Below are 24,512 nucleotides of genomic sequence, written 5' to 3'. Positions count from 1 at the left end.
TCAAAAACAGATCTTTGGGACACAGAAAGCTTTTTTTTCTCTGTTCAATATCTACTATATAAGACCCTTGCCTGTCACTGGGCGTCTCATTGCTACTATGGCAATACATATAGAAATGACACCTCTGAAGACCTGTATGCATTTCTTGTGTGGTTAAACATGCAGCTTATGCAGAAATTATGTATGTAATGAGTGCCTGTTACCACTCCAAGAATGCTCAATTTATTTGGGATGAGGTGCAAACATGTTTCTCCACTGTACACATGCTCCCATCCAAACATGGTATCTTGGTTATGTAGGTATCACCATGAAGATACCTAAATGCCAGAGCAGCATACAGGAATCTAAGACAAGCCCTTAAGTGACAGCATGACCTCGATCTTTTTGTTCTTCCTTTTGGCTTGAAAGCATTTGTCCTAGAGTGCTATGGAGAAAAGATTGCTCCTGGAAGTGAAAACTGTTGATGCATGCTGATTGACACATTTTGGAGGAGTCAGAATAAGCCTGCAATAAGTCCTCAGCATTTCTTCATTGTTTATAAAGATGCTGAAGAAGATAAAGGCATTTTTAATGATACTTTCATGACTGTCGTTCCTTCTACATTTCTCCTCAAGAGAACTGCAAAATTCTGTTTTCACCCTCACCTTTTCTCTTTTAATAATAGGTCCTTTTGGAGTCATAACCACCTGTGAGGGCATTCAGCTATTTCTTCTACCATTTTGCTCAGTTTTTGGATCTTCCAAAGTTCAAATCTCCTCCATACCTGGACTGGCTGGAGACCAAGTATCTAGGAAAGTCATGTTAGGATGGGATACAGGCTCTGTAGACAGACAGACCAGCTGCTGAAGTGTTAGTAATAGGCAGTGTACTTTAAGAAATCTTGATCCATCTGTTTTCATTTGAGCAATGCTAGGAAAAAGATAGCTTGAACTTCCACTGGGCATGTCTCTGAGGGGTTGGGATGATGGCCTGGGATGTGAAAAAGCCTAGTTCACATGACTATTCTGTCTGATTTCAAAGAAAATTTCTACTCTGAGTTAGGCAGGGTTGGGTTTCATACCACAGTCTCTGTTTCTGCCTCATTCTGAGCTGAGATATTCTTTCCAGATTGTGCAAAATCTGGAACCTGAAACAACCTCTTGAACCTGAAACTTGCACGTCCCCAGTTGACAACAGCACTACCATGATAGCATGCATCACTTCCAAAAACCCTCTCTGGTGAACATTTTGCAAAAACTTCCGTACATACTGACTTTGATGAAAATTTGTTTTTTCAATGGTTTTCTTTGTCAACAGTCTGACCAATGTAGTCGACGACAGGAGTGGTGTCCTGCTTGAGCTAATTGTTTTCAAAGTATTACATTTCTACCCTGATATCAGAGAGAAGAATTGTAAATGAAGGCATCTGTGATGCAAGGACACCGTCCTGGATGACTGATAGGCAGTGGCCAAACCGGTAGGAAATTTTCAGCTTACTAAGAAAGCAGAGAAACCTAGTTCAAGAAAGAAAAAATGGAGCTTTGGGAAGCAAAGATCAGAAAACAGGTTGGAGGGAAGTGAAGAGTGAATGGGAGGATTAAAAAGGGTCTTCTCTTGACTTCCAAATAAAAATAGAATTAAAAAAAAAAAAGAAAAAAGCACTGAAGAATTGAAACATAGTTTGTTCACTATTAAGTAAATTTGATTTATTAAGATAATAAGATGCATCAGTGTACACTCTGTGGTCTCGCTGATCAACAAAGAAATACTCGTGACATACTGTATGAGTCCTCATTCTAATGACTAGGACTTTTTTTTCTGTAATCAAACCCTCATAGCAACATGGATAAACTCTGCCACTCCTCATTATTCTGCAATTCTAGTGATGGACAATTAGTGTGTAACCTTCACTCACATGCTGAAATTGCTCTGTGCATGCATTGTAGTTTCATATTGCAGTCTTTGTAAAGTCATTCTGTCTTTCTAAGATAATTGGGATTGTAGTACTTGTTAACCTCAGAGTATAGTGGGAGGATAAAAGAAAATGTGTGATAAGATAGTATAGTGTGGTTTGAGTAAATAAATTATTTACAGTATATCATTTTGGATTTTTAAAAGATTTTCTTAAAATAACCAATTGCATTCTGCTCAAACATTTCACCTTTAAGGGAATTGTTCTTGGTGCAGTGTAGGCAAAATTCTGGCAATTCAGTCAACCATGCCCTTAGTCTTCAATAGACAAAGGAAATAGCCTATAGTTTAGCATTGTTCATTAAAATCCACAGCAGTTATTCCTTTAAAAATCATTATTGTTCTAAATAGTGTCCTACTTTCAAACTGAAAAGTTAAACTAATTCAAGTCCTGTGGGTCACAGGCAGCAGTCATCTTGGTTTCATGGGAAGCATTGCTACACTATTCCTATTACTCCAGATTTGCTGCCTCAAGATGCATCTCTTGTTCTCATTTATAGAAAACCGGTCGGGCACTATTTTGCCTCAAGGTAATTTTCATTATTTCAGTGAAATGATGGTCTGATGGTTCAGTTAAAAGTTAGTTTGTCTTCCTGGGAAATTATTTAAACTGTTAAAAAGTAGAATTCCTCTCTGAGTTTCAAAGTGAAGGTTTTTGGTATTAGCTATTCCAGAGCTCCCTAGCTAGGAAGTCACCATGTGATTACTTTTAAACCAAGTACACTGGTTTAATGGTATGCAGTTTGGAAGGAGGCTTTTCCCATCTTGCCTGCACTGCGGGGCTTTGTCGCACAATCAGCCCCAGCTCCCCTTCTAGCAGTGGCAGTAATGGCAGGTGGAGCCCTGAAGGCTGTCGAAGGAGCAAGGAGGCACTGTGCAGAGTGCTTGAAAGCTTTTTGTCTCCTTTGAGTTGCTCATGCCTGCAGGACATACAGAATGAATTGTAGGTCAGGTTTTTTAGAAGAGAGTTTCTTTGTACAAATTATTTTGTGTGTATAGACAAAGTCAGAAATGTATGTACCATGGTTACTTTCCTTTAAGCTGCAGACAAGTGCTTTTAGATACATAGAGAATAATTGCTTCTGGAAGGAAGTATATATACTATAATAATAATAATAATAATAATAATAATAATGCAGTTTGGAGTAGCACATCGAGGAAAGTAGCCATAGCACATACATGCTGGCTCTTCTGTATGCAAGGAGACAATTCAGGAGTCTCAACAGAAGTTGACTTGGCTGAGGATAGAAGAACTGTAGTAATTTTGTTGAAAATTGTAATTTACTGTAGTTATTAAAAAAATGCATCCAGTACATGCTGTAGAGAAACATACTTGCCTTTGACAGCAGTCATAACTTTGGCGCTTCCAGTTGAGGTTCTGCATTTCAGCAGTGGCAATTCACTAAGCGTTGTCATCAGCATTCATCGTCTCTAAGCTGTGCTGTCTCTAAGCATGGTTAGAGTATTGTAGGAAAACCAGCAAATTCTCCTTTTGCTTCCACTTTGCATCACTAATTCCTCTGAACAAAATTGTTCTCCGGATCTTTTGGTATATTATCTGTCAGCATGTTCCCATAAGTTAGAGTATGGCACAGAAGGTACAGTATATAAGCCCGTATGCACAGCTGCTGCCTGTATGACTAGGACTTTCTTCTTCATTGTGAGAATTTTTGTATGGATTTCAGAAGAGAAAACAGGTTAGTGGATAAATGAATGCAGCCAATCATTATCCTAGGATTTCATTTTCATTGGATGCTTGTTAGATATCTATGGGTCTTTGTTCGATACTTGGAAATTTGCAGCTCCTTGTAAAATTCGACTGAGTCACGGTTCCTTTATTTAGTTTGCTGGAAGGATGTTCTGCAGAGAAGGGGTATCTTGACAGGTTTTTAACTGGCATAAAGAGAAGTTGAATAGTTCTGTTGTAATAAAGAGCAGGGGAAGGAAGGAAGGAAGCAAGCAAGCAAGCAAGCAAGCAAGCAAGCAAGCCAGCCAGCCAGCCAGCCAGCAGAGGAGCAAGTGGGGAAGGAGTTGTGCATGTCCTCAAGGATGAAGGCATCAAGTTTAACCACAAAACAAAGGAGGAAAATAACTAAAATACTCTTTAAAAGTTAAGAAGGTTAATATATTTAGGTACAATAACCTTAGCACCTTCACAGAAGTAGCCCAATTCAGCTTGCAATCAGGTGAAATGAATGCTGCCTGAAAGATACTGAATCAGTTTGCAACTAAATGGGATGATGGACTCTCTACGTCATTTAATCTCTGCCTCAGTTCCTGTCTGCAAAACAGTTGACATGCTCCATGATTTTCTCCCACTCTCAGTTTATCAGGTTTATTTCAATAAAAAACCTAGGAAGCAGGGACTCTGCCTTACTAGCCAGTATGTTTCTATCCAGTATCTAGCCCTACTCTCATTTGCTGTGCTGGGTATCACGGTGATACTATTCAGAGGAGCAGTGACCTCTGTGTGTACTTGAATTGTGTGTATCATATATCATTGTACACAACAAGAAGTCTGCAGATTGCTTTGCTTTATACCATTCTCAAGCAGCTTATCCATAGACGTGCAGGTCTAGATACAATAACTGAGTAAGGGAAATGTAAAGGCTTGGCATGTTTCCTATAGAGTCTTTGATTTCCTTTTTTTGCTCATCCTTCTGCCTTGACAGACGATGTTTGAAACATTATCATAACTTTTTTTCCATGGTTGTTGGGTTGGTTCCTGTCAGTAGAAGCACTGGTTTACAAGGCCTCTAAATCCTTACTCCCATTTCCGTGAAATTACCTCAGTTGCTGTGGTGTAAATCTTTCTTCAGTGAGGCAAACCAGATTAAGGGAGCTGATGTAGTCTAAAAATAAGCCAGCAGAACCAATGGTTACTAATCCACATCAGTTCCCTGGTGCCATTCCCTGCACAGAGAAAAGTGCTGGAGATTAGTGGAATGAAAATAACCTTTAGGCTGTGAACAGCCCACAAGGCTCACTATGTCATGATGTACTGCAATACTTCCTACTTGTAACAGCAGCGAGCTCTTTCATTAAAGCTCTGCCCCATTATGCCAAATACACAAGGCTTCTGAAATGACTGTCCAACTTCTTGGGGTCACATGTTTTTTACTGCCACAGTACTCATGAAAATGTACGTGTTCATCTAACAGAGGCATGATGAAAGCACCCACAGGCTTATCAACCTCTTCAAAATATATCTATCTCAAAATGATGTACTTAACACATAGAAACTTTTCCTTTTGACTCATTGTTCTAAGTTTATCTCCCCAAATCCCACCCTTGGATTTTTATTTACCTTTGACTTTGTAGCTTATGGTAGTTCACTCATCTTACAGTGGCCTTCAGAGATTCTTTGGGTAGAAGTTATTTTTACTGAATTAATTTCTTTTCTATGTAAAATTTAGCTATAATCAAAATATCCACTGTATTAAATGCTTTTGTTCATATGCTCTCTGTTACTAGAAGACTAAGATTTAGTTTTTCTCAACTCCTAATGAACCCATTGTGCCTCTACTTGCGTGAGTTGTATGTACATTCCTTTGCGGATTAATGCCTCTGTGCTACCAATTTCTTCAGTCTTCTGACGGTTTGCTGTAACAGGACAGACTTACCTACCTATTGCAAATGATGCATTCTGCAAATATTGTATTCTAGAAAGTCAAGGTTTGTAATAAGAAGCAATATAATTTATTAGGTCAAGTCTGACATAGTCAGACCAAACCCCATAAAAGTTCTCAGGCATATAAACTCTTCTTCACATCTGAAATGGAAGCAACATATTTCAAGCAAAGTACAGAAATTGGTCTCAGTTCAGTTTCATTATTGTTAATCACTGTGACTGTCTGAGAGAAAAGGATAGTTAACATCTATGAAGCTGAGGGATCTGTTAGTAAGGAGAGAGGTGATAAGGTCAGTAGCCTCTACTGGGTAGAGAGAGAGGGACAGATTATTATGCCCTGTGGAGTCACAAGGGTTAGCAGAAGAGATACTGTGAAGAAAATTATACAATGTGAGATAAACTAGCCTTCTTACTGAGCTCTTGATTTTATGAAATCAGAGCAGAATAATAAACTTTATATCCAGGCTCACCTTCTGAAGTTTTACAGATACTGCAAGTGACCACAACTGTTTTGAAATGGAGGAATGCTGACAAAAAGAGACTCCTGATTTTTAATGATGAGTCCTTTAAAAGTATGCAGTCTGACCTCTCTTGCCAGCATTGAGGCTCTAGTGTCTGTAAATGACTTCTTATGTAAAGGCATACTCATGTGCATGCTACACGTGCCGTAAAGACCCCTACTGCCTGATTCATATCAAAAGAAGATAACAGAAGTCACTCAAGCCTGAAATTAGGGCAGGGAAGATACAGCTTGCAGAAGGAGGGATTTGTGTGGCTTGGTTACAGAATCTGGTGAATGATAGTAGCTTCATGTTTGTGGTCATGGAGCCATCCAGAAATATCAAGTCTGGAAAGCCAAGATGCCTTTCAAAAATTTACTCATCCAGCATGATTACTGAGAGCCTCTGCCTTTCCAAATAGGTGAACATTTCCACAGAGACCTAAAACTAAAGGAAATTAGAATTGAAAGATTTATTTGAATTCTGTTTCACATGAGCATTGCTGCACAGGTGCTCTCGAAACACTAAGAAATATTTTATATGCAGTGTTTTTATGAAGCTTAAAAAATTAGCAGCTCGGTGAGCAACCGTCTGTATGTCATCACAATGTCAATTTATTTTCTGTGCTATTATTGCAGGTGATTATGTAGTCATGACTATATACTTCGACCTAAGTAGAAGAATGGGATACTTTACTATTCAAACATACATTCCCTGTATATTAACAGTTGTTCTTTCCTGGGTATCCTTTTGGATTAAAAAAGATGCCACACCAGCAAGAACAGCATTAGGTAAGTTGTTAATAATTCCCTTTTCTGCTCTCTTTGTGTCGTTTCTACACTATCATTTGAAAATGTCAGCTTCCTTTCAAAGAGACCACTAGCTATATGCTTTGGATTATTGCTACTACATCTTGCAGATCCAGATCTACTTATCACTGAAGCCTCTGGTTTTCTGCCTTTAACAGTGTGATTAAAAGTAAACTACCCTGACCCTTTGGAATGACACTGCCACCCATTTTCCATAATATTCTAGAATTAATGTCTGTCTCCTTGTTCTCAGTATGATATTTTAGTGACATTTTTGAAGAATAAATTAATTACACTGCTGGCTTCCTTCCCTGCTGAAACTCTCCCTTACAGAGCATTATGTCTTATATATACAGAAAACTGTGGGATATAATAATATTAACTCATGCAAAGTGTTTTAGCTTGCGTGATGAAGTTAAACTCCACACTAGTTGTATAGATATTTTTCATAGATTGTGGAGATTTACGCTGGTATAGGTTTTCCAGCAGCTCATTTATGTCAGGAGCAGCGTGTGCATTTTGGCATTGTGCTTTAGGATACACTTAGAAATGCTAACCATTTATTCTTATGTCTATAGGAAAACCTGCAGGTTTTGCTTGCATCAAGGACATAGGGCTATATACTAGGCAATTATAGGTATACACCAGAACTGAAGAAACCCCAACATTTTAGTCCAGACTGTGCTTGCCGGGGCTGCCAATACTAACTGATTCAGAAATCTACCAGTCTAGTAAAAAAGGGGAGGCTGTGTCAAGGTTTACATATCTGTTTTCAAGCATGGAGATTACCGTTCCCAGCTATTTATTGTTTCCTCCTGCTGGAGTTTGTTACCATCGCCAGTTAACCAGCTGGACTCTCTAAATCATTTCAGTTTGAAAGAATAAATTATTAAAAACTGACCTGCCTGACTTTTTGGACTGAAATCAGACAGGAAGCATTTGTAGGAGCAACTGAGTCCCCAGGAGAGGGTGATACTGCTGCAAGGAAAGTAGCAGATACTGCTGCGCTACTTGATCTCCGGAGGAATACACCTTGTTTGACAATGCAGTCTTTATACAGTTGTTCAAAATGACTTGTCCTGTTTCAGTCTGTCTCTCTCCTGCACTAATACATCTGAGCAACCACAAATTTTGAAGGTGCTGTGGTTTCTAACATAAAGGCCCTGAAGGGGAAAATAAAAAAGAAGTGCTAAGGAGACTTTGAAGTCCATTCAGTCTGAATGAGATTTTAGCTGCTAAGTTTTTTGAACTTGTCCAGAAGTCTGATCCCATTTTCTAAATCCTTCACTCATACAAAAAACTTAGGGTCATCTATTCAGGGTGCACAAGGCCCGGATTACAAACATTTTTCCTCCCAAAACTTCTAATGCTTCAATAGCTTTGTAACTTTCAGCTGAATGACAGAAGAAATACATTACCAAAAATATCCTCTAAGTGTAACTCCCTCACTAGCCACAGCTTTATTTAAGCAATGAAGCTATATGCCAGCCATTCCTGCTATCAATCCTTAGGCATCTTCCTAGGGGGAGGTTGTATCAGCTTTAATTCTTAGTGAGTGGTGAGGGGCATCCTTTCAAACCAAGAGCAGCTCAGTGACATGGAGCTATGCAACAGGATCAGTAGAAATAAAAGTCCCAGAGAACATGTAGTAAGACAACTGCAAGCAGCCAACACGGTTTCACACTTTACAAATAATTCTGTACTAAAACCCATTTTGCGTGAGGTCAGCACGAAACCATAACCTGCTGGATTTGCTCCAGGAGTTTGTAAAATTAACAAATGTAGCACTTCTGACCATTATAAGTCATGTGGTGTCATGTTAGCCTGGAGAAAAGGAGGCTGAGGGGAGACCTCATCGCTCTCTACAACTCCCTGAAAGGAGGTTGTAGCGAGGTGGGTGTCGGTCTCTTCTCCCAAGTAACTAGCGATAGGACGAGAGGAAATGGCCTCAAATTGCGCCAGGGGAGGTTTAGATTGGACGTGAGGAAAAATGTCTTTACTGAAAGAGTGGTTAAACATTGGACCAGGCTGCCCAGGGAAGTGGTGGAGTCCCCATCCCTGGAGGTATTTAAAAGACGTGTAGATGAGGCACTTAGGGACATGGTTTAGTGGGCATGGTGGTGTTGGGTTGCTGGTTGGACTCGATGATCTTAGAGGTCTTTTCCAACCTCAACGATTCTATGATTCTATGATTCTATGTGAGTCCAGTTTTCTGAGGTTATTTTCCGAGGAAGGAATATTCAGTCCTCACACCGTTCATGTGAGTGCCAAAGTGCCTTTACACTGCGGCTCCAGCAACATGACGGACCCTAAGACTTACAGTTATTCTGTGACCCCCTCCACCTCCAGGACAGCATGAAGATGACACAAAGGTGAGGACAGAGCAGCTGTACGACTGCTTGTTCCTGACTGTGTAGACTTTCCTCTGGTGGCCAGAAAGTTGAGTGTACTTCTCTGCTGAACTCCTTTCTTCTTAAATTGGATGACTCAGTGGAGATAAGGAAAGATTGACCATCCTTCACAATGCTTAAGAGAAAAGGGAGAAAAGGTGTGTAGCCATTTGCATTACTAATTTTCCAGAAGCAGTGTTCATACCCTGTCCCTGAGGGTGGTTCCCCCCACCACACAGCTCTGTTTTCCAATTAATTAGACACGGAAGTAGGTTAGATCATTAGTCATAACAGTCTGACTCTCCCCACCTCACCCCCTCAGCCAGCGGGAACTTCAGAGAAAAAATGTATTCATATACTGAGGTCATGAATTTGAAGTAAGAACACAAAAATGAGATGTTCCAAGGCTATATTCAATGACTATCATGACTAACTCCTAAAGCTCTGAGGAAGAATTAAATTACTGGGCTAAAATATAACTTTTTTATAAATAAAGTCAAATGACAAGAAAATAATATATTTATGGGTCACCTCTTTTTGTGCAGGGTCCGCTTGCTCCCAAATCGGCAATGGCCTGTTGACTCTTGGGATGCAATAAGCAGATGTTCCCAGTTTACTGTAGGTCTGCTTGTATAACGCAACTTATAAATCCGTCTGAGCAACAGCACACATCCACATTTGGATAGTGGTACATGGTGAAATTGTGAGTAATACAGCCAAAGGCAAACCGCTGAAATTGACCTACTAATTAGTTGCAACAACGTGTAGACTCAGTGCACCAAACCTGCTCTGGGTATAGCTGCATTAATGTAAAGGGCTAGCACCAGGGAAATATTTCACTCTCTGAAATTAATGAGTAATTTCCTAAGCTATTGGCAACTACTCAGTTACATGAAGGACAGGCTTTACCCCTTTCTGAATAACACTAAGTAATAAGCTGGAAAAAACAAATGCAATCGGTGTATCTGGCTGTGAGGAAAAAAATGGCACTGTAAGCATCCTTTCAGCAACACTGTCCAGAGGCATCAAAGTGCTCTTTAAAAACTTGGCATCATAGTCCTTTTTTCACATGCACTTTGAGAGGCTGAGGCCCAGAGTGGCAACGTGACTTACTCCAGGCCGCCTGAAGAGTCAGTGGGAAGCAGGAAATAAAATTTGAGTGCTGGATGAGAACTGTGTTTTGTGATCCCAGGTTATTCTGCCGTCCATTCAGAGAGAAAAAAAATGGCTCTCTGCTGTTTCTGCTTGTCTCTAGTAATCAAAATGATCTTCTCCCAATGTTCACAGTCAAGAGCAGCCAGCAAGTGTCTGAAGAAAAGTTATGATCTGGGAAAGAATAGGTTGTTTTCCTTGAAGATAAAGGGAATTAAGTTAAACTGAAGCTTTCATCCCAGTTTCCCCCTGCTTTTTCAAAATGGGTATAATAGGTAATAGGACTAGGCAGTTACTACAGAGCAACTTCAAACTGCAGTTTAAAAAAATACAGCGGGTATCAAGGCCAGCAATGTGTTGATGTAAAAGAAGATACAGATGATGTTTAATAAAAAATGAATGTTGCTCTCCTTGTTATTCCATCTTAAGCTCATTCACTAGAAAAACAAGCAAATGATCAAAACAGGTGCCAGACCAAAAGGTGGAGAAATTAAGTTTATAAACAAGTGATAGCATGGTTAAAAGCAGTACACCTTTCCCCCAGTGTCCCATCAACACACCCTTAGAAAAATAAGAAAAAATGAGCCTCGCTGACAAAAGAGTTTCTAACAGCGAAGCTCCTGCTACCTCACTTTGCATACTGTTGTCCAGTAAGGAGCTTTCAAACAGTCATAAGTTTAAATAACTGTTTAGACCAATGATCTAAAGGTTAAAGTGTTCTCATGCATTATGTATTCCTACATCATTTGATCTCCCAGACAGTTCTTTTTGATTTATCAAACAGCATCTTTGGCATGGAATTTGCTCAGAAAACATAAATGTCACAAAACGGTATTTATACAAAAACTTGTAAGCTCCCACTTACACCTATCTACCTGAAAATTTTGAAGCCAGGTTACTTCAAAGCTGTCCTTGGCTGATATTAAAATTCTGTTGAAACAGACAGTTCGAGAGCACTGTGAATTTCAATAACAGATGCAAAGCTCACTTTACCATATGAGCCTCCCCAAAGTGAGAGACTTAACAATTTCATCTGGCAAGGTTTATTGCGTTTGAAACCACTCAACAAACTGAATTTTCTTAGCATGAGAGATAAAATGAGCTAAGGGTATGGAATCTAGATATTCTCTTCGGAAATAATGGGTGCTGCGTTTTATTCATATATGCATATCTGTATATTCCGACTTGTAAATGTGTAGAAATACGAAACTGTATCAACTGTTGCACCGTCTTTCTCTTTGCTCTCTGTATGTAACCCCATAAGACTCATTTTAATATTCTAAAACTTGTGCCTATGTGTCAAATGTAAAATTGATACACTGGGTAGAATTTTTATTATTTCAAAAACTCCTTGCTTGTTTATGGTGTGAGCTGGGATCCAAGTTCAAGCCTCAGCTTAAATGAAGAACGCTGCTTTTCTATTGGATTTCATATCATAAAAATATTTTGCATAAATAATAGAAGTACAAATATGTTTGTTTTACCTTTGGATGTTTCCCTCTGTGTGCTCAGCAATCTTGTCTCATGCCCTTGCCATAATTTGAAATGTGACGTATAATCCAGAAACTATGATGGCTTGTGATAATGCTAAACTTTCCCCAATGTTTTATATTCTGGTAGCAAAATGTGATTTGTTGTCAAAGAGACTGAGGATAGACACTGTTAATATCTTAAAACCAAAATAAATCTTACACCATTGCTGTGTCTATAAATTTAGTAGAACCTACTTTGTTTCAATCAGCTAAAATTAGTCCGGAGCTACCCAAAACTCCCAGATTCTGTATCAGTGAGGTATTTACAACATGGCTTACTGGGCTGGTTTTGCTTAGTTCTCGCCTAGGTTTTCACAGTCTCAAGCACGATTCAGGCAGGCATTTCACATTCAGGCTTAAGGCACGGATATATGACTCAGGTTGAGTTGGGGACTTCTATACTTAAGTACAGAGGCTAATAGTAATTTTCCTTTCACTTCTCTGCCTTCCTGTCCATAGTCACTTTGGCAGCTGGTCGTCATTACAGATAACCACACAATACTTCTTGTCACACATAATACAAAGTTATACATTTCAGTAAAAACAGAGGAAAAATAGTACATTGTCAATACAGCATGCAGTAGAAAAATTGCAGACCTTTGCAAAAAATGTTTTTGAGCATTGCAAGCTTTTTGCCTCTTTTATTTCTTTTTTGCCTTTTAATAAAAGAAGTGTCCTAAAATAATCTGACATCCTATCACAGGATGGGAGGGAAATGAAAACTTGCTCTTGAGTCCAGGTAAAAAGGACACTGTATATTGTGCTGGAAGAAGACTACAGGTTTTGAGGAATTTATTAATGGTAGTAAAATACCTGAGAGCAGGTGCATGTACATGTGGCTCTGAAAAGGACAGATTTGTGTTAGAAATCTAAATGCGGGTTACAAAATGTTAGAGAACTTCATTTCATACTGTAGAGTATGTCATAGTCTGGATGCAGTTCTTCTGACGTTAGTGACTCCCAAGGCCTGAGTCACGGTCATGCGGAAAGACTAATTAATCTATAATTAATAAGGGCCAAATCAAGGCTAGTGAGTCAACACCTTTTGCAGTTGCACATCTTTGCAGTTGACTACTGTGATGAATGGCTAAGCATGGGGTTTGTCTCTGGAGCTTTTTCAAAGCATCAGCTAGCTACAGAAGGGTCTGCTGTTGAAGGGTCTGGAGAGGTTACTGGATCATGCCAGCCACACGTGCTTATATTGGGATGTGGCACAGTTGACAGGAACAGACACAGGAAACAGAAATATTTTCCCAATAGCTTTTAGATGTCCAAGGTACATACAAAATCCGCATTTCCCGCTTCCTATCAGCATTGCTTTCATCTTGATTATTGGGTTGCGGTTTTTCAGCAACTTTTTTTTTCTTTTTTTTTTTTGTTTCTGTGTAGTGGCTATTTAAGGAATACAGTTAGTTATTATTCAGTGCAGAAGAAGGTCGAGGCCCAGGCAATAATCTGCCTTCTGGCTTTTCCAGGAATTTTCTGTCAGTTTGAATGGGGAAGGTTATTCTTGCGAATCGCTGCAGTTTCTATCAAACGCTGCGAATCAGAGGTGGGCATTCCTTCATAAACAGAAAGTAGTCAAAAGTAATCCACAGATACTTCTTTCTCTCCAGAGTGCCGTTTGTGGGAAGTAATTTTACTACAAGGCATAATTTCAGTCATCCCCTGCCATTTCAAACACTGTGTACCATCGCAAAATATCACTTTAACTATAAAAAGAAAGATTACCTTATGGTTATGTTGTTTTTAGAGCAGGTTCTCTCTTGAGGCTTATTTGAGTGAGAGCTTTATTTTTCTTCCCAAGCCATTGAGGAGTTTTATTTTTCTTTCAGAAGGCTTGCAGTTCATAACAAATGATTAAAAGCATCAGTCCAAAGTGGGAATGAAAAGACTTCTATTCCTCAGGAATGAAGAGAAATTATATGAATTTCCAGCAGCCAAATGACTGACACCCCATAGATTTCATTCTAGGACTGGCTTTATTGTTTCAGGGTATTTCACACTAAGTATTTTATTTATTATATTCATTATTACTAAATCAATCTAAGATGTGATGCTTTGTATGAATTCAAAAGGCTATTTCCATTAAGGTTACATCTGAAGTTTGTATGAGAGGCTGTTTTCCCTTACTTAGAAGGAAAATAGCAGTGGAGGACTCCCAAGGAAACAGTGGTGTGAAAACATATTTTCAAAATTCACGGTCAGAACTTTGCAGCAAAATTTATTTTCTTCCCACCCCCCTTTTTTTCTTTTTTGAGCACAAGATTTTTCACAAGAGCAGTACTGCTGTGAAAAAGACCATGTTTCTTTCATTGTTTTCTAGGTTTCTTATTTTTTATTTTTCTGGGTTTAGTATCTTTTCTGCTTTATACTTTTGTTCAAAAATTTCTTTATTCTCTCCTTCTCCCTCACTCCCATCTCCAGCCTAACTGGGACCAGAAGAAGGAAGAGATGAGGAAAAGCATATTGAGAGGCATGGGAATGTCACTTTTGCAATGTTGAATATAAACAGCGGAGGAAATCTTTGTTTACAAAATACCACTGGCTCTACTGATTTTCTTTTTCTTTTTTTTTTTTTGTGCTACCAAATGAAATTAATGAATTATTTGGGTACACTTTGGATTTCTGTTTTGTATGTTTGTTTCCAAAGATTCTTCTGCAACATGGAGAAATGATGTTGCATACAATTAAATCAAGTTTCTCTCTGCAGGCATCACCACAGTATTGACCATGACAACTTTGAGTACCATTGCGAGAAAGTCATTACCCCGCGTCTCCTATGTCACCGCTATGGATCTGTTTGTGACTGTATGCTTTTTATTTGTCTTTGCTGCTCTGATGGAGTATGCAACCCTCAACTACTACTCAAGTTGCAGGAAACCAAACTGTACTAAGAAGAAAAAGTCGGTAAGATGGGAGCTTTTAATTTCTTTTCTATCATGTGTCTGGCTCAGAGAGCAGAGAATCATTCAATGACAGCCTGTAATCCCATGATACTCCACTCCTCCAAGTTCTTCCCAGTCTGTGGTGTGATCTGCCCTGAAAGCTGATGGAAAGTAGTTACCCGCAGTAACAGTAGAAGCAGTTATGTGCCTGTTGAGTGAGGTCTGTTCCTAACAGAAGCAGCCTGCTGGCCATGAAGCAGCAACCCTGCCTACGTGTCTTTCATCCTCCAATTACTGTGCCGGTAGTCATAAAGGACTCCCACTGAAACAGATTGCATAGCTTGTTATACAAATATATGCACATCAATGTATATTTAAATGCATCTGCTATTTCATGGCTTAACAGGTCTAGAAACATTTATGAACTTTACAAACGGGATTTCAATGTCTCCACTGGGAACCAGCACTTGTTTTTAGCCCTATGCACAAAGGGGCTTTTTCCTAAGTACAAAAAGAGAGGAGGTCATTTACAAAGGTTTTATACATGGCTGCATTTTTGGCCAAAAAGGCACTTCCAGAAGTAACACCCAGACACACACAAAAGCTGTTTATTTAGAATCAATTAAAACAGGCATGCAGGAAGAATTGCCTGGTGTACTTCAGAATTGACTACAAGAATGAGAGGGGGCAGTATAATGGAGAAAAAAATCTCAGTGTAAACATAGGGAAGGGGAATTGGGTTGTCCACTCAAGATCAGTGGAAAATCTTACATGTTTGAGATCGGTAGTTGGAGATGTTGGATGCCATTTTGTGCAATGGAGGAAATAAGGACATTTGAAATCAGAAATACAAAGCCAAATAGGAAAAATGTGAAGGAGGAAATTGAAGAGAGAGAAGGCTAAATTCAGGGAAGAATAGGATGACTGAATAAGAGGTAACAAGGTATTGAATGAAGAGCTGTAGAAAATGATTGAAAGAAGAAATAATGAAGGAAAAGCTGAAACGAGTATGGAATTAGAGAAAGCCTAGAAAGCCATAGACTTAGTCAATGAAAACTCCATTAAACCTCTAATAGCTTCTTGTAAAAATGCATTGCACACAAAAGGCAAAAGAGTATTACCAAAAGAAATGTATGAGACAATCAAAATGAACTTGCTAATGATCAAACTAAAATTGCCATCCTATAGAACAACTGAATGAAAAAGTCATGAGTATCTTTGTGAGTAGGATGTATTTCCAGACGTGTATGAATATGAGGGAAAGCATGCAACATTGATGAGATTTAAGTTAACACAAGAACAAATGCTCACTTAGCTATTGTTTGCTAAATAAATAAATGTAATGGGTTGAATAAAGATTTAATGTGGATGGAAACTAGGTGTGCATTCTGCTGAGGTTTCATGCAGTTTTAAAGTGTACAGAATATTATGCTGAATATATAGAATACTCAGCATGAAGTGTTTTACGGACAAATGCGTTTAAAGGTTTGGTTTAAGAAATGCTGTTAAACATTAGATGCATATGAAGCAATAAGTATGTTTTCTTCTGAATAATGCTTTTGTTATCTCTATTTAAGCTACCTGATGTCAGTTTTGGTCATGTGATGGTAAGTAAACTATTTTATTCAGTGAGAGCAATGGAGGCATGAATGTATGGTTGACATTTACTTGCAATAATTCCCAAGAAAGCTGTAACACTATGTTATGCTTTACCCTGACTTCACTATAAATATTGTTTTGCTTTTTTGTTAAAAGGGCAGTTTGTTTTTGGCTGTGGCAGAGGAACATAGCTACCTTTTTCTATAAGGACTTATCAAATGATTTGGGAGGGAGAAGGGTCAAGTGTAGAATATTGTGAGTTATTTTTACCTCCGAAATTTTGTGTGTCTGCTTTATATAATATTGCAGTTTCTCATTACATTGTATAAAAAAGTAATAAGCACAAATTATGTCATAAACTTATACTGAGTTTTAACTGAGTTTCATAGAAAATAATTCATTTATGCATATCTGTAAAATTTTTAGCAAGCTTTCAGCTGGATTTTCAAATAATTTAGGCACACAAGTTTAACACAGTTAGTTGTACTATATCTACAAATGCAATAAATTATGTTCCCCAAACCTCTAGCTAACTATTTATATATGTACAGCGGAAATAAAGTTGAAACTGAGCACAAAATTGTATCTCTAAGTTCTATGAAATCTGAAACCGGAATACATACTATAATACATATAAATATAAAGCATGCAGAGGGCCAGTTAATCAGCTGGTTGGATGGCCTGCTTCCCAGCTATCAGAGCCAAATAAGAACAGGGACAGAACTAAACCATTGCTTTTGCATTTCTTGGTTTGGATATGCTGAAGCAGTCATAATTTACAACTGCTAGCTCCATGTTACTAGCTTACCTTTTACAAATAATGTTATACACTTTTTTTTTTTTTTAATGAGTTTTCTGACTTATTCAAAGAGCTCATATAGCATTGAAAGTCTGCTCGTTGACAATGAATGGTTTACAGCAAGCATTGCATTTATACACTTGCTACTGCTGTCACTGCTTGGACAGACTTTTCTGAAAGATGAAGCTAATAAGGCACATTGAATGGGTAGCAGCACTTTCCTTTTCCCAATTTAAAAAAAAAAAAAGGAAAAAGATACACAATTAAAATTACAATAGGGTTTAACACTCTTAGTCTTTGTCAAGATCTAGTCAGTCTGATCTGCTTGGAAAGCAGCCTTTTTCAATTTTTTTACTCCTTTTCTTTTCTTTTCTTTTCTTTTCTTTTCTTTTCTTTTCTTTTCTTTTCTTTTCTTTTCTTTCTTTTCTTTCTTTCTTTTCTTTTCTTTTCTTTTCTTTTTCTTTTCTTTTCTTTTCTTTTCTTTTCTTTTCTTTTCCTTTCTTTTCCTTTCCTTTCCTTTCCTTTCCTTTCCTTTCCTTTCCTTTCCTTTCCTTTCCTTTCCTTTCCTTTCCTTTCCTTTCCTTTCCTTTCCTTTCCTTTCCTTTCCTTTCCTTTCCTTTCCTTTCCTTTCCTTTCCTTTCCTTTCCTTTCCTTTCCTTTCCTTTCCTTTCCTTTCCTTTCCTTTCCTTTCCTTTCCTTTCCTTTCCTTTCCTTTCCTTTTCCTTTCCTTTCCTTTCCTTTCCTTTCCTTTCCCTTTCCTTTCCCTTTCCTTTCCTTTCCTTTCCTTTCCTTTCCTTTCCTTTCCTTTCCTTTCCTTTCCTTTCCTTTCCTTTCCTTTCCTTTCCTTTCCTTTCCTTTCCTTTCCTTTCCTTTCCTTTCCTTTCCTTTCCTTTCCTTTCCTTTCCTTTCCTTTCCTTTCCTTTCCTTTCCTTTCCTTTCCTTTCCTTTCCTTTCCTTTCCTTTCCTTTCCTTTCCTTTCCTTTCCTTTCCTTTCCTTTCCTTTCCTTTCCCTTTCCTTTCCCTTTCCTTTCCCTTTCCTTTCCCTTTCCTTTCCCTTTCCTTTCCTTTTTCTTCCTTTTTCTTCCTTTCCTCTTCTCTTCTCTCTCTTTCTCTTCTCTTCTCTTCTCTTCTCTTCTCTTCTCTTCTCTTCTCTTCTCTTCTCTTCTCTTCTCTTCTCTTCTCTTCTCTTCTCTTCTCTTCTCTTCTCTTCTCTTCTCTTCTCTTCTCTTCTCTTCTCTTCTCTCTTCTGTTCTTTCGCTATAAGACAGATATTGAGCAGGGCCTTGTTCTATACATAAACAACTTCCATGTTCAAATTCTGGCATAAACTGAATAAAATAAGCAGTGTCTCTGACTCTCAAGATATCATCTTGTCTCTTCCAGCCTTGTAGTGATGCCACCTAAAAGGTGAAATTTATTAATCTTAGTAAATCCATGTTCAGGTAGCCCACCCCTTGTTTTTCTCCTAGAGAACACACTTATAACTTGTCTGAAATAATTTTATTAAGCATGTTTAACACTGCATCTGAACTGCCTTGTCCAAGGCACCTGAGAAGTGCCTTGCCTTGCCAGAGCTCTCAGGTGGTACTGGGCTGGTGCCCATGGTGCATGCACCCCTCTCCTCCCAACTCAGCAGGACACACAGGACATAGTGGGTACCATCCACCTTCACCTGGTATCTAGTCACTTCAGGACCTCTCCTAGCTGACAGAGATTAAAGCAACCAGATTAATCTCTCTGTGTTATCAGGGCATTTATTTTATCTTCTGTCCTGAGCAGACAGTTGGTACAACAAAACAACAACAAAAAAAACCCAGGCTATTGATACATGAGAAAGTTTCCTTTGCAAAACCAGAGCACTTGTTTCTTTTCACTTACCAAAATCGTCTGGAGAGATCTAAATTAGCCTTTGTATTGGTTTTGCGTGGCAAGGTTTTGGTAGCAGGGGGGCTACAGGGGTGGCTTCTGTGAGAAGCTGCTAGAAGCTTCCCCTATGTCCGATAAAGCCAATGCCAGCTGGCTCCAAGAAGGACCTGCCACTGGCCAAGGCCGAGCCCATCAGCGACGGTGGTAGCACCTCTGGGATAACATATTTAAGAAGGGGGGAAAGTTGCTGTGCAGCAGCAATTGCAGCCGAGAGAGGAGAGTGAGAATATGTGAGAGAAACAGCTCTGCAGACACCAAGGTCAGTGAAGAAGGAGGGGGAGGAGGTGCTCCAGGCGCCAGAGCAGAGATTCCCCTGCAGCCCATGGTGAAGACCATGGTGAGGCAGGCTGTCCCCCTGCAGCCCATGGAGGTTAACGGTGGGGCAGATACCCACCTGCAGCCCGTGGAGGACCCCACGCCGGAGCAGGTGGATGCCTGAAGGAGGCTGGGGCCCCGTGGGAAGCCCACGCTGGAGGATGCTCCTGGCAGGACCTGTAGCCCCATGGAAAGAGAGGAGCCCATGCTGGAGCAGGTTTGCTGGCAGGACTTGTAACCCTGCGGGGGACCCACGCTGGAGCAGTCTGTTCCTGAAGGACTGCAGCCCATGGAAGGGACCCACGCTGGAGCAGTTCATGAAGAACTGCAGCCCATGAGAAGGACTCACATTGGAGAAGTTCACAGAGAACTGTCTCCCATGGGAGGGACCCCACGCTGGAGCAGGGGAAGAGTGTGAGGAGTCCTCTCCCTGAGGAGGAAGGAGCGGCAGAGACAACGTGTGAAGAACTGACAGCAACCTCCATTCTCCGTCCCCCTGCGCCGCTGTGGGGGAGGAGGTAGAGAAAATCGGGAGTGAAGTTAAGCCCGGGAAGAAGGGAGGAGTGGGGGGAAGGTGTTTTTAAGATTTGGTTTTATTTCTCATTATAGTATTCTGATTTGATTGGTAATAAATTAGGGGTTTTTTTCCCCAAGTCGAGTCTGTTTTGCTGATGACAGTAATTGGTGAGTGATCTCTCCCTGTCCTCATCTCGACCCACGAGCTTTTCGTTATAGTTTCTCTCCCTGTCCAGCTGAGGAAGGGGAGTGATAGACCAGCTTTGGTGGGCACCTGGCATCCAGCCAGGGTCAACCCACCACGTTTTCTTTTTAACATAAATATTGTAGCCAGGCATAGAAAATTTCAGTCCCTGAGTAGGAATTTTTCATAAAGGACTGCAAGAAATGAATATGTGACACGGTGGTATAGCAGAATTCCATGTATACTTTAGTCATAGCTTTTTTTCTCTCCAAGGTACTTCAGTCAAAAAATGACGGCTTGTACAATAATCTTAGACCTTTTCCATGTGGCAGCACATTGTAAAGCTCTGATACCAGCCACCTGAAACTTTACAAATGAGAGAGAAGACCATGCAGGCATTATTTGTGTCATCTAATCTCAGAGATAAAGTCATTCACAACAAATAGATTTGTAATAATCTGCTTCTAAACTGCAATCTGTTTACAGTCCACAGCACAATGCACCTGAGAGATTTTAGCCATCTACTTATGATGAGATGAATTGTGTCCTAGAAGTAATTGGCTGGATACCATAGGGCAGTTGTTCAGATGCAGTTATCTATGTTGGAAATGCCAACACCTAAGCAGAGGGATGCCGCATCAAGATCTTAGCTCAGGGACCAGCAATTTAATGAGATGGGTAATATTATCATGTGCCAAATCAAAGGATTTGTAGAAAGAAAACAAAGTCAACAGAAAAAGGAAAATTTCTCCTAAGGCACATCAATCATATCACTGTTCTGTTTCACATACAGAGTGAAAGTTTTCAGATACGCCCCAAGATCTTTAACAGGAAACGTTGCATGTTTTGTATAACAAGTGTGGAAGCAGGGGCCCAGAGCACCCTCCAGAATGCATGCCGGCAAGATGCAGAGGCATGGCTAGCTCGGTAGTACATACCCGGCATGCTCCTGCAGGCAAAGGCAATGCTCAGTGCAATCACAGGGAGAGGAAGGGCCCCCGAGGTGGAGAAAACCGTGCTGGCAGGGCTGGAGTCTGCTTTGTCGAGGCAGTGCAGACAGGCAGCGATGATGATGGGACCTTTCCTAGTGATGCCAGTGGAGGAGGTGACACTTGTGAGGATGGAATGGGTGGCTCGATGAGAGAGGAGTCTATCGTGAGAAAGCACCTTTCAGGAAAAGGAAATGGTGTGACAGAAAAGCTGACAAAGTGTAAATAGGGAGTACATTGAAGAAGGAGAGGTCTGTAGGCGCAAGTGGTACTGTGTGGATTCATGATATCAAAGTGCCCTATTTCTGAGCATGGTTAGTGTAATAAGCACTAATGGGACATGCCTAGCGATGGCATTTTGAAATCCTGTACTGAAATCATCACTATCTGTTGCTGACCATATCTGTTTTATAAATCATGGTAAAGTTAAGAGGCAGTGAATGCGGCTATACTATCGTTCTGTAATTAAACGGGGGACACACACACGTCTTCCTTATTTTTCAGAGTCCATTCCTAAATGTAGTAGCTGCAAGTATTTAAAGCAACTTGCAACTAATATTCTGACAGGCAAGTGAACTCCTAAGTGTGAAAAAATTATTACTAGGCAATATATGCTTGAGTTGCCCAGGTAGAAAATACACCTAGAATTATTTAACTTGCCACTCCACAATCTCTCTATGGAAGTTCATCTGAAAAGGCATCTTTTGAGGGACAGAAAGATGATTCCCCAAATCTAGAATTCCTATAGTATTGACCTCTTATTCCCAGCTCCTGTGATTTTTTCCCATGATTATTAATCGTGATCTGCATCATCCATGGAAGTTTATCAAATTGTTCGTTTCTTTTTCTCTCCTCAGAATTATTCTGTACTTGATATGAGACCACCAACTACAGTCATCACATTGAACAATGCCATGTACTGGCAAGAATTTGAAGATGCGTGCGTCTATGAATGTCTGGATGGGAAAGACTGCCAGAGCTTTTTCTGTTGTTACGAAGAGTGTAAATCAGGCTCATGGAGGAGAGGACGGATTCACATAGACATCTTAGAACTGGACTCTTACTCTAGGGTTTTTTTTCCTACATCCTTCCTGCTGTTCAACCTGGTCTACTGGGTTGGATACCTCTATCTTTAAATGTTGCCTGTAGTGGTGAAGACTGCTGTGTTTTCACAGCGCGGAGGGATGGTGAAAGTGCAGAAAAAGTGAAGGACGCGGTCAGTTTCATCTCAAATTATAAAGGCCACATTAACCTTCACCATCACAGAGCCTGATGAAGAATTTTAATATGTAATTGCCTGAAAAAGAAAAACATGGAAGAATTCTCTCCTTACTGCTATTCATTTTAAGGAAAAGATTCTTACAAAATTCAGCTGAATTTGTAGTGTAAGCGATGTTTATGAATAATTATTGTATATTAGAATCTTTACTATTCTCCCTTGGCATAGAAGCTATATACAATTCAGGCAAAAGTTAAATATGTCATTTTTGTTCTTCATTCACATACTTTCTTCAAAATGCTGCCATATCCCTGAGGCTCAGAGCAACATACACTGGCACTGGCAAATAAGCCAAAGCCAACGAAACCACTCATTTGTATTTAAACTTGCTTGAGCTATGTCCCATAGGTTTTGGGAAATATTTCATTGGTGATTCTGCTTGCTATAGAGAAACCACCAAAAGACAGTAAGAAATGTCTCTGGTGAGATCAAAACATAGATGTTACTTTCCGCAAAGGTCTGGGATTCATGGAGTTAGCCACTTACCTACACATATTGGTTTTAACTTAAGGTGAAAAGGCAGAGTTATAAGAAAGCTATTATTTTGATATAAATAAAAGACTTGCCTGTCTCTGAGGCAGCTGTAGGCATAACTTCTACAGTTTTTCAAGCTTTTAACTGTCTTTTTTATGACTGGTTAAACACAGGATGGTCATTGATTTCTAAAGTACTCTACTCGAAGCAGGACAAGATTCCTGCTTGTTTGTGTCATTGTAGCAGATCATAGTTGATAGGCCATGAGTAAAAATCACTATATAATAGCACTAGGAATATGTGACTTTCTTCAGATTGCAATTTACTAAAAAGTGCTCTCATGCATTCTTGTTTTTTCTCTCAAAGTTATTTTACAAAATTGAAAAACTTGTGTGCCAAAGGACATTTTTTGTTCCTTCCATAGAGTTAAATATTGCAGTCCTTACTCACGGCAGTTGTTCCCTGGGTCTGAGCTGAAGACTGAACACTTTTTACTTGAATAGTGCATTACGGGAACTCAATTGTCACACTTGGATTAAACATGGGATAGTTGCCACATGTAGAAAAAGGTTGTTTTCATTTTTTTCCTAAACTATCAACTATTTTTTACCCTAAAAAGCTATTTTGTACTTTTAAAGCTTTTGACCATTAAATTCTTAAACTACCCATGTTTTCAAAAGCTAGTTTTACAGTGTTAAACTAGACTACGCCTTTTACAGACTGTCTCAGTAATTGTTATTAAGCAAACAAAACAGATTCAAAACTAAATAGCAGTGGCTTTTCACTACCCTTTGGATGACAAATGGTTACAAATGATTAAAGTTAAAACATACCTAAAAAAAAATTCTATTTTTTTTCTCTTCTGGAGGACCTGATCATTTTTTTATCACCTCAAAAAATGTGTGTCTTTTCCACAGAGTATTTGATAAAAAATGAGTAGTAGATGTGACTGAAGAGCAGTTCCTTTTCTCCTCAGAAGGAAAATCTTGCAAACAAGCAAAAACTAATGCAATGGTAATTCTAAAGGAAAAGAAATGCTGTCGTGTTCTTTGAAACATCACTGTCTGTCATTGCTGTTTCTCTGTGCTTCCACTGAGTTTTTAATTGAAAGAAATTACTAACACAAAAGTTAACTGTAGTTATTCAAAAGACTTCCTTCTGTTTTTCACTTGTCTAAAATATCAGAGACAGAGCTGGGTCTAGGTGAGGGAGGGGAATCACTTCTCTAAGGACTGACAAAATTCAAATTAGAAGCACAGAGAAGAAATATTTTGGGGCAGGATCAAAACCTTATTTTTAGCAAAATCTGCCCAGTATGATGTCTTCTAAACCAATGATAACCTTCTGATTTCAAAATACATGTGGAAGTTTTTGCTAACTCTCAGTAGCAAATTACTCTGTAAAATCTATTACTCTGTAAACCTCTGTGTCCTGCACTTGGAAGTATGGATTTTATTTAAGGATGAGAGTTATATTTTCAGCGGTGCAAGAAGGTCATTGAGTTGAAGTTGAATATCCTGGTCTCTAATTATGAATTAGTCTAGTCTAACAGCCACCTTCAGCCATATTTTGCAAGAAT

At 39.3% G+C, this 24,512-nt stretch overlaps 1 protein-coding gene across 3 annotated transcripts in view; it reads left to right on the top strand.

The window, feature by feature from the left end:
* Nucleotides 1–23,791, top strand: part of GABRG3 (gamma-aminobutyric acid type A receptor subunit gamma3) — a 331,782-nt gene extending 307,991 nt beyond the window's left edge. For all 3 annotated transcript variants that reach the window (XM_076358900.1, XM_076358894.1, XM_076358911.1), the window contains 4 exons: nucleotides 6,720–6,872; nucleotides 14,678–14,874; nucleotides 16,430–16,459; nucleotides 22,038–23,791. In XM_076358900.1, the coding sequence (XP_076215015.1) occupies nucleotides 6,720–6,872; nucleotides 14,678–14,874; nucleotides 16,430–16,459; nucleotides 22,038–22,316 (659 nt within the window). In that variant the 3' untranslated portion in view covers nucleotides 22,317–23,791. The remainder of the gene's footprint in view (nucleotides 1–6,719; nucleotides 6,873–14,677; nucleotides 14,875–16,429; nucleotides 16,460–22,037) is intronic.
* Nucleotides 23,792–24,512: the final 721 nt, after the last annotated feature.

This window comes from Aptenodytes patagonicus, chromosome 1 (assembly GCF_965638725.1).
Source record: "Aptenodytes patagonicus chromosome 1, bAptPat1.pri.cur, whole genome shotgun sequence".
NCBI classification, from domain to species: domain Eukaryota; kingdom Metazoa; phylum Chordata; class Aves; order Sphenisciformes; family Spheniscidae; genus Aptenodytes; species Aptenodytes patagonicus.
Note: the sequence above shows the minus strand (reverse complement) of the source record. Positions and strands in the feature narration are given on the sequence as shown.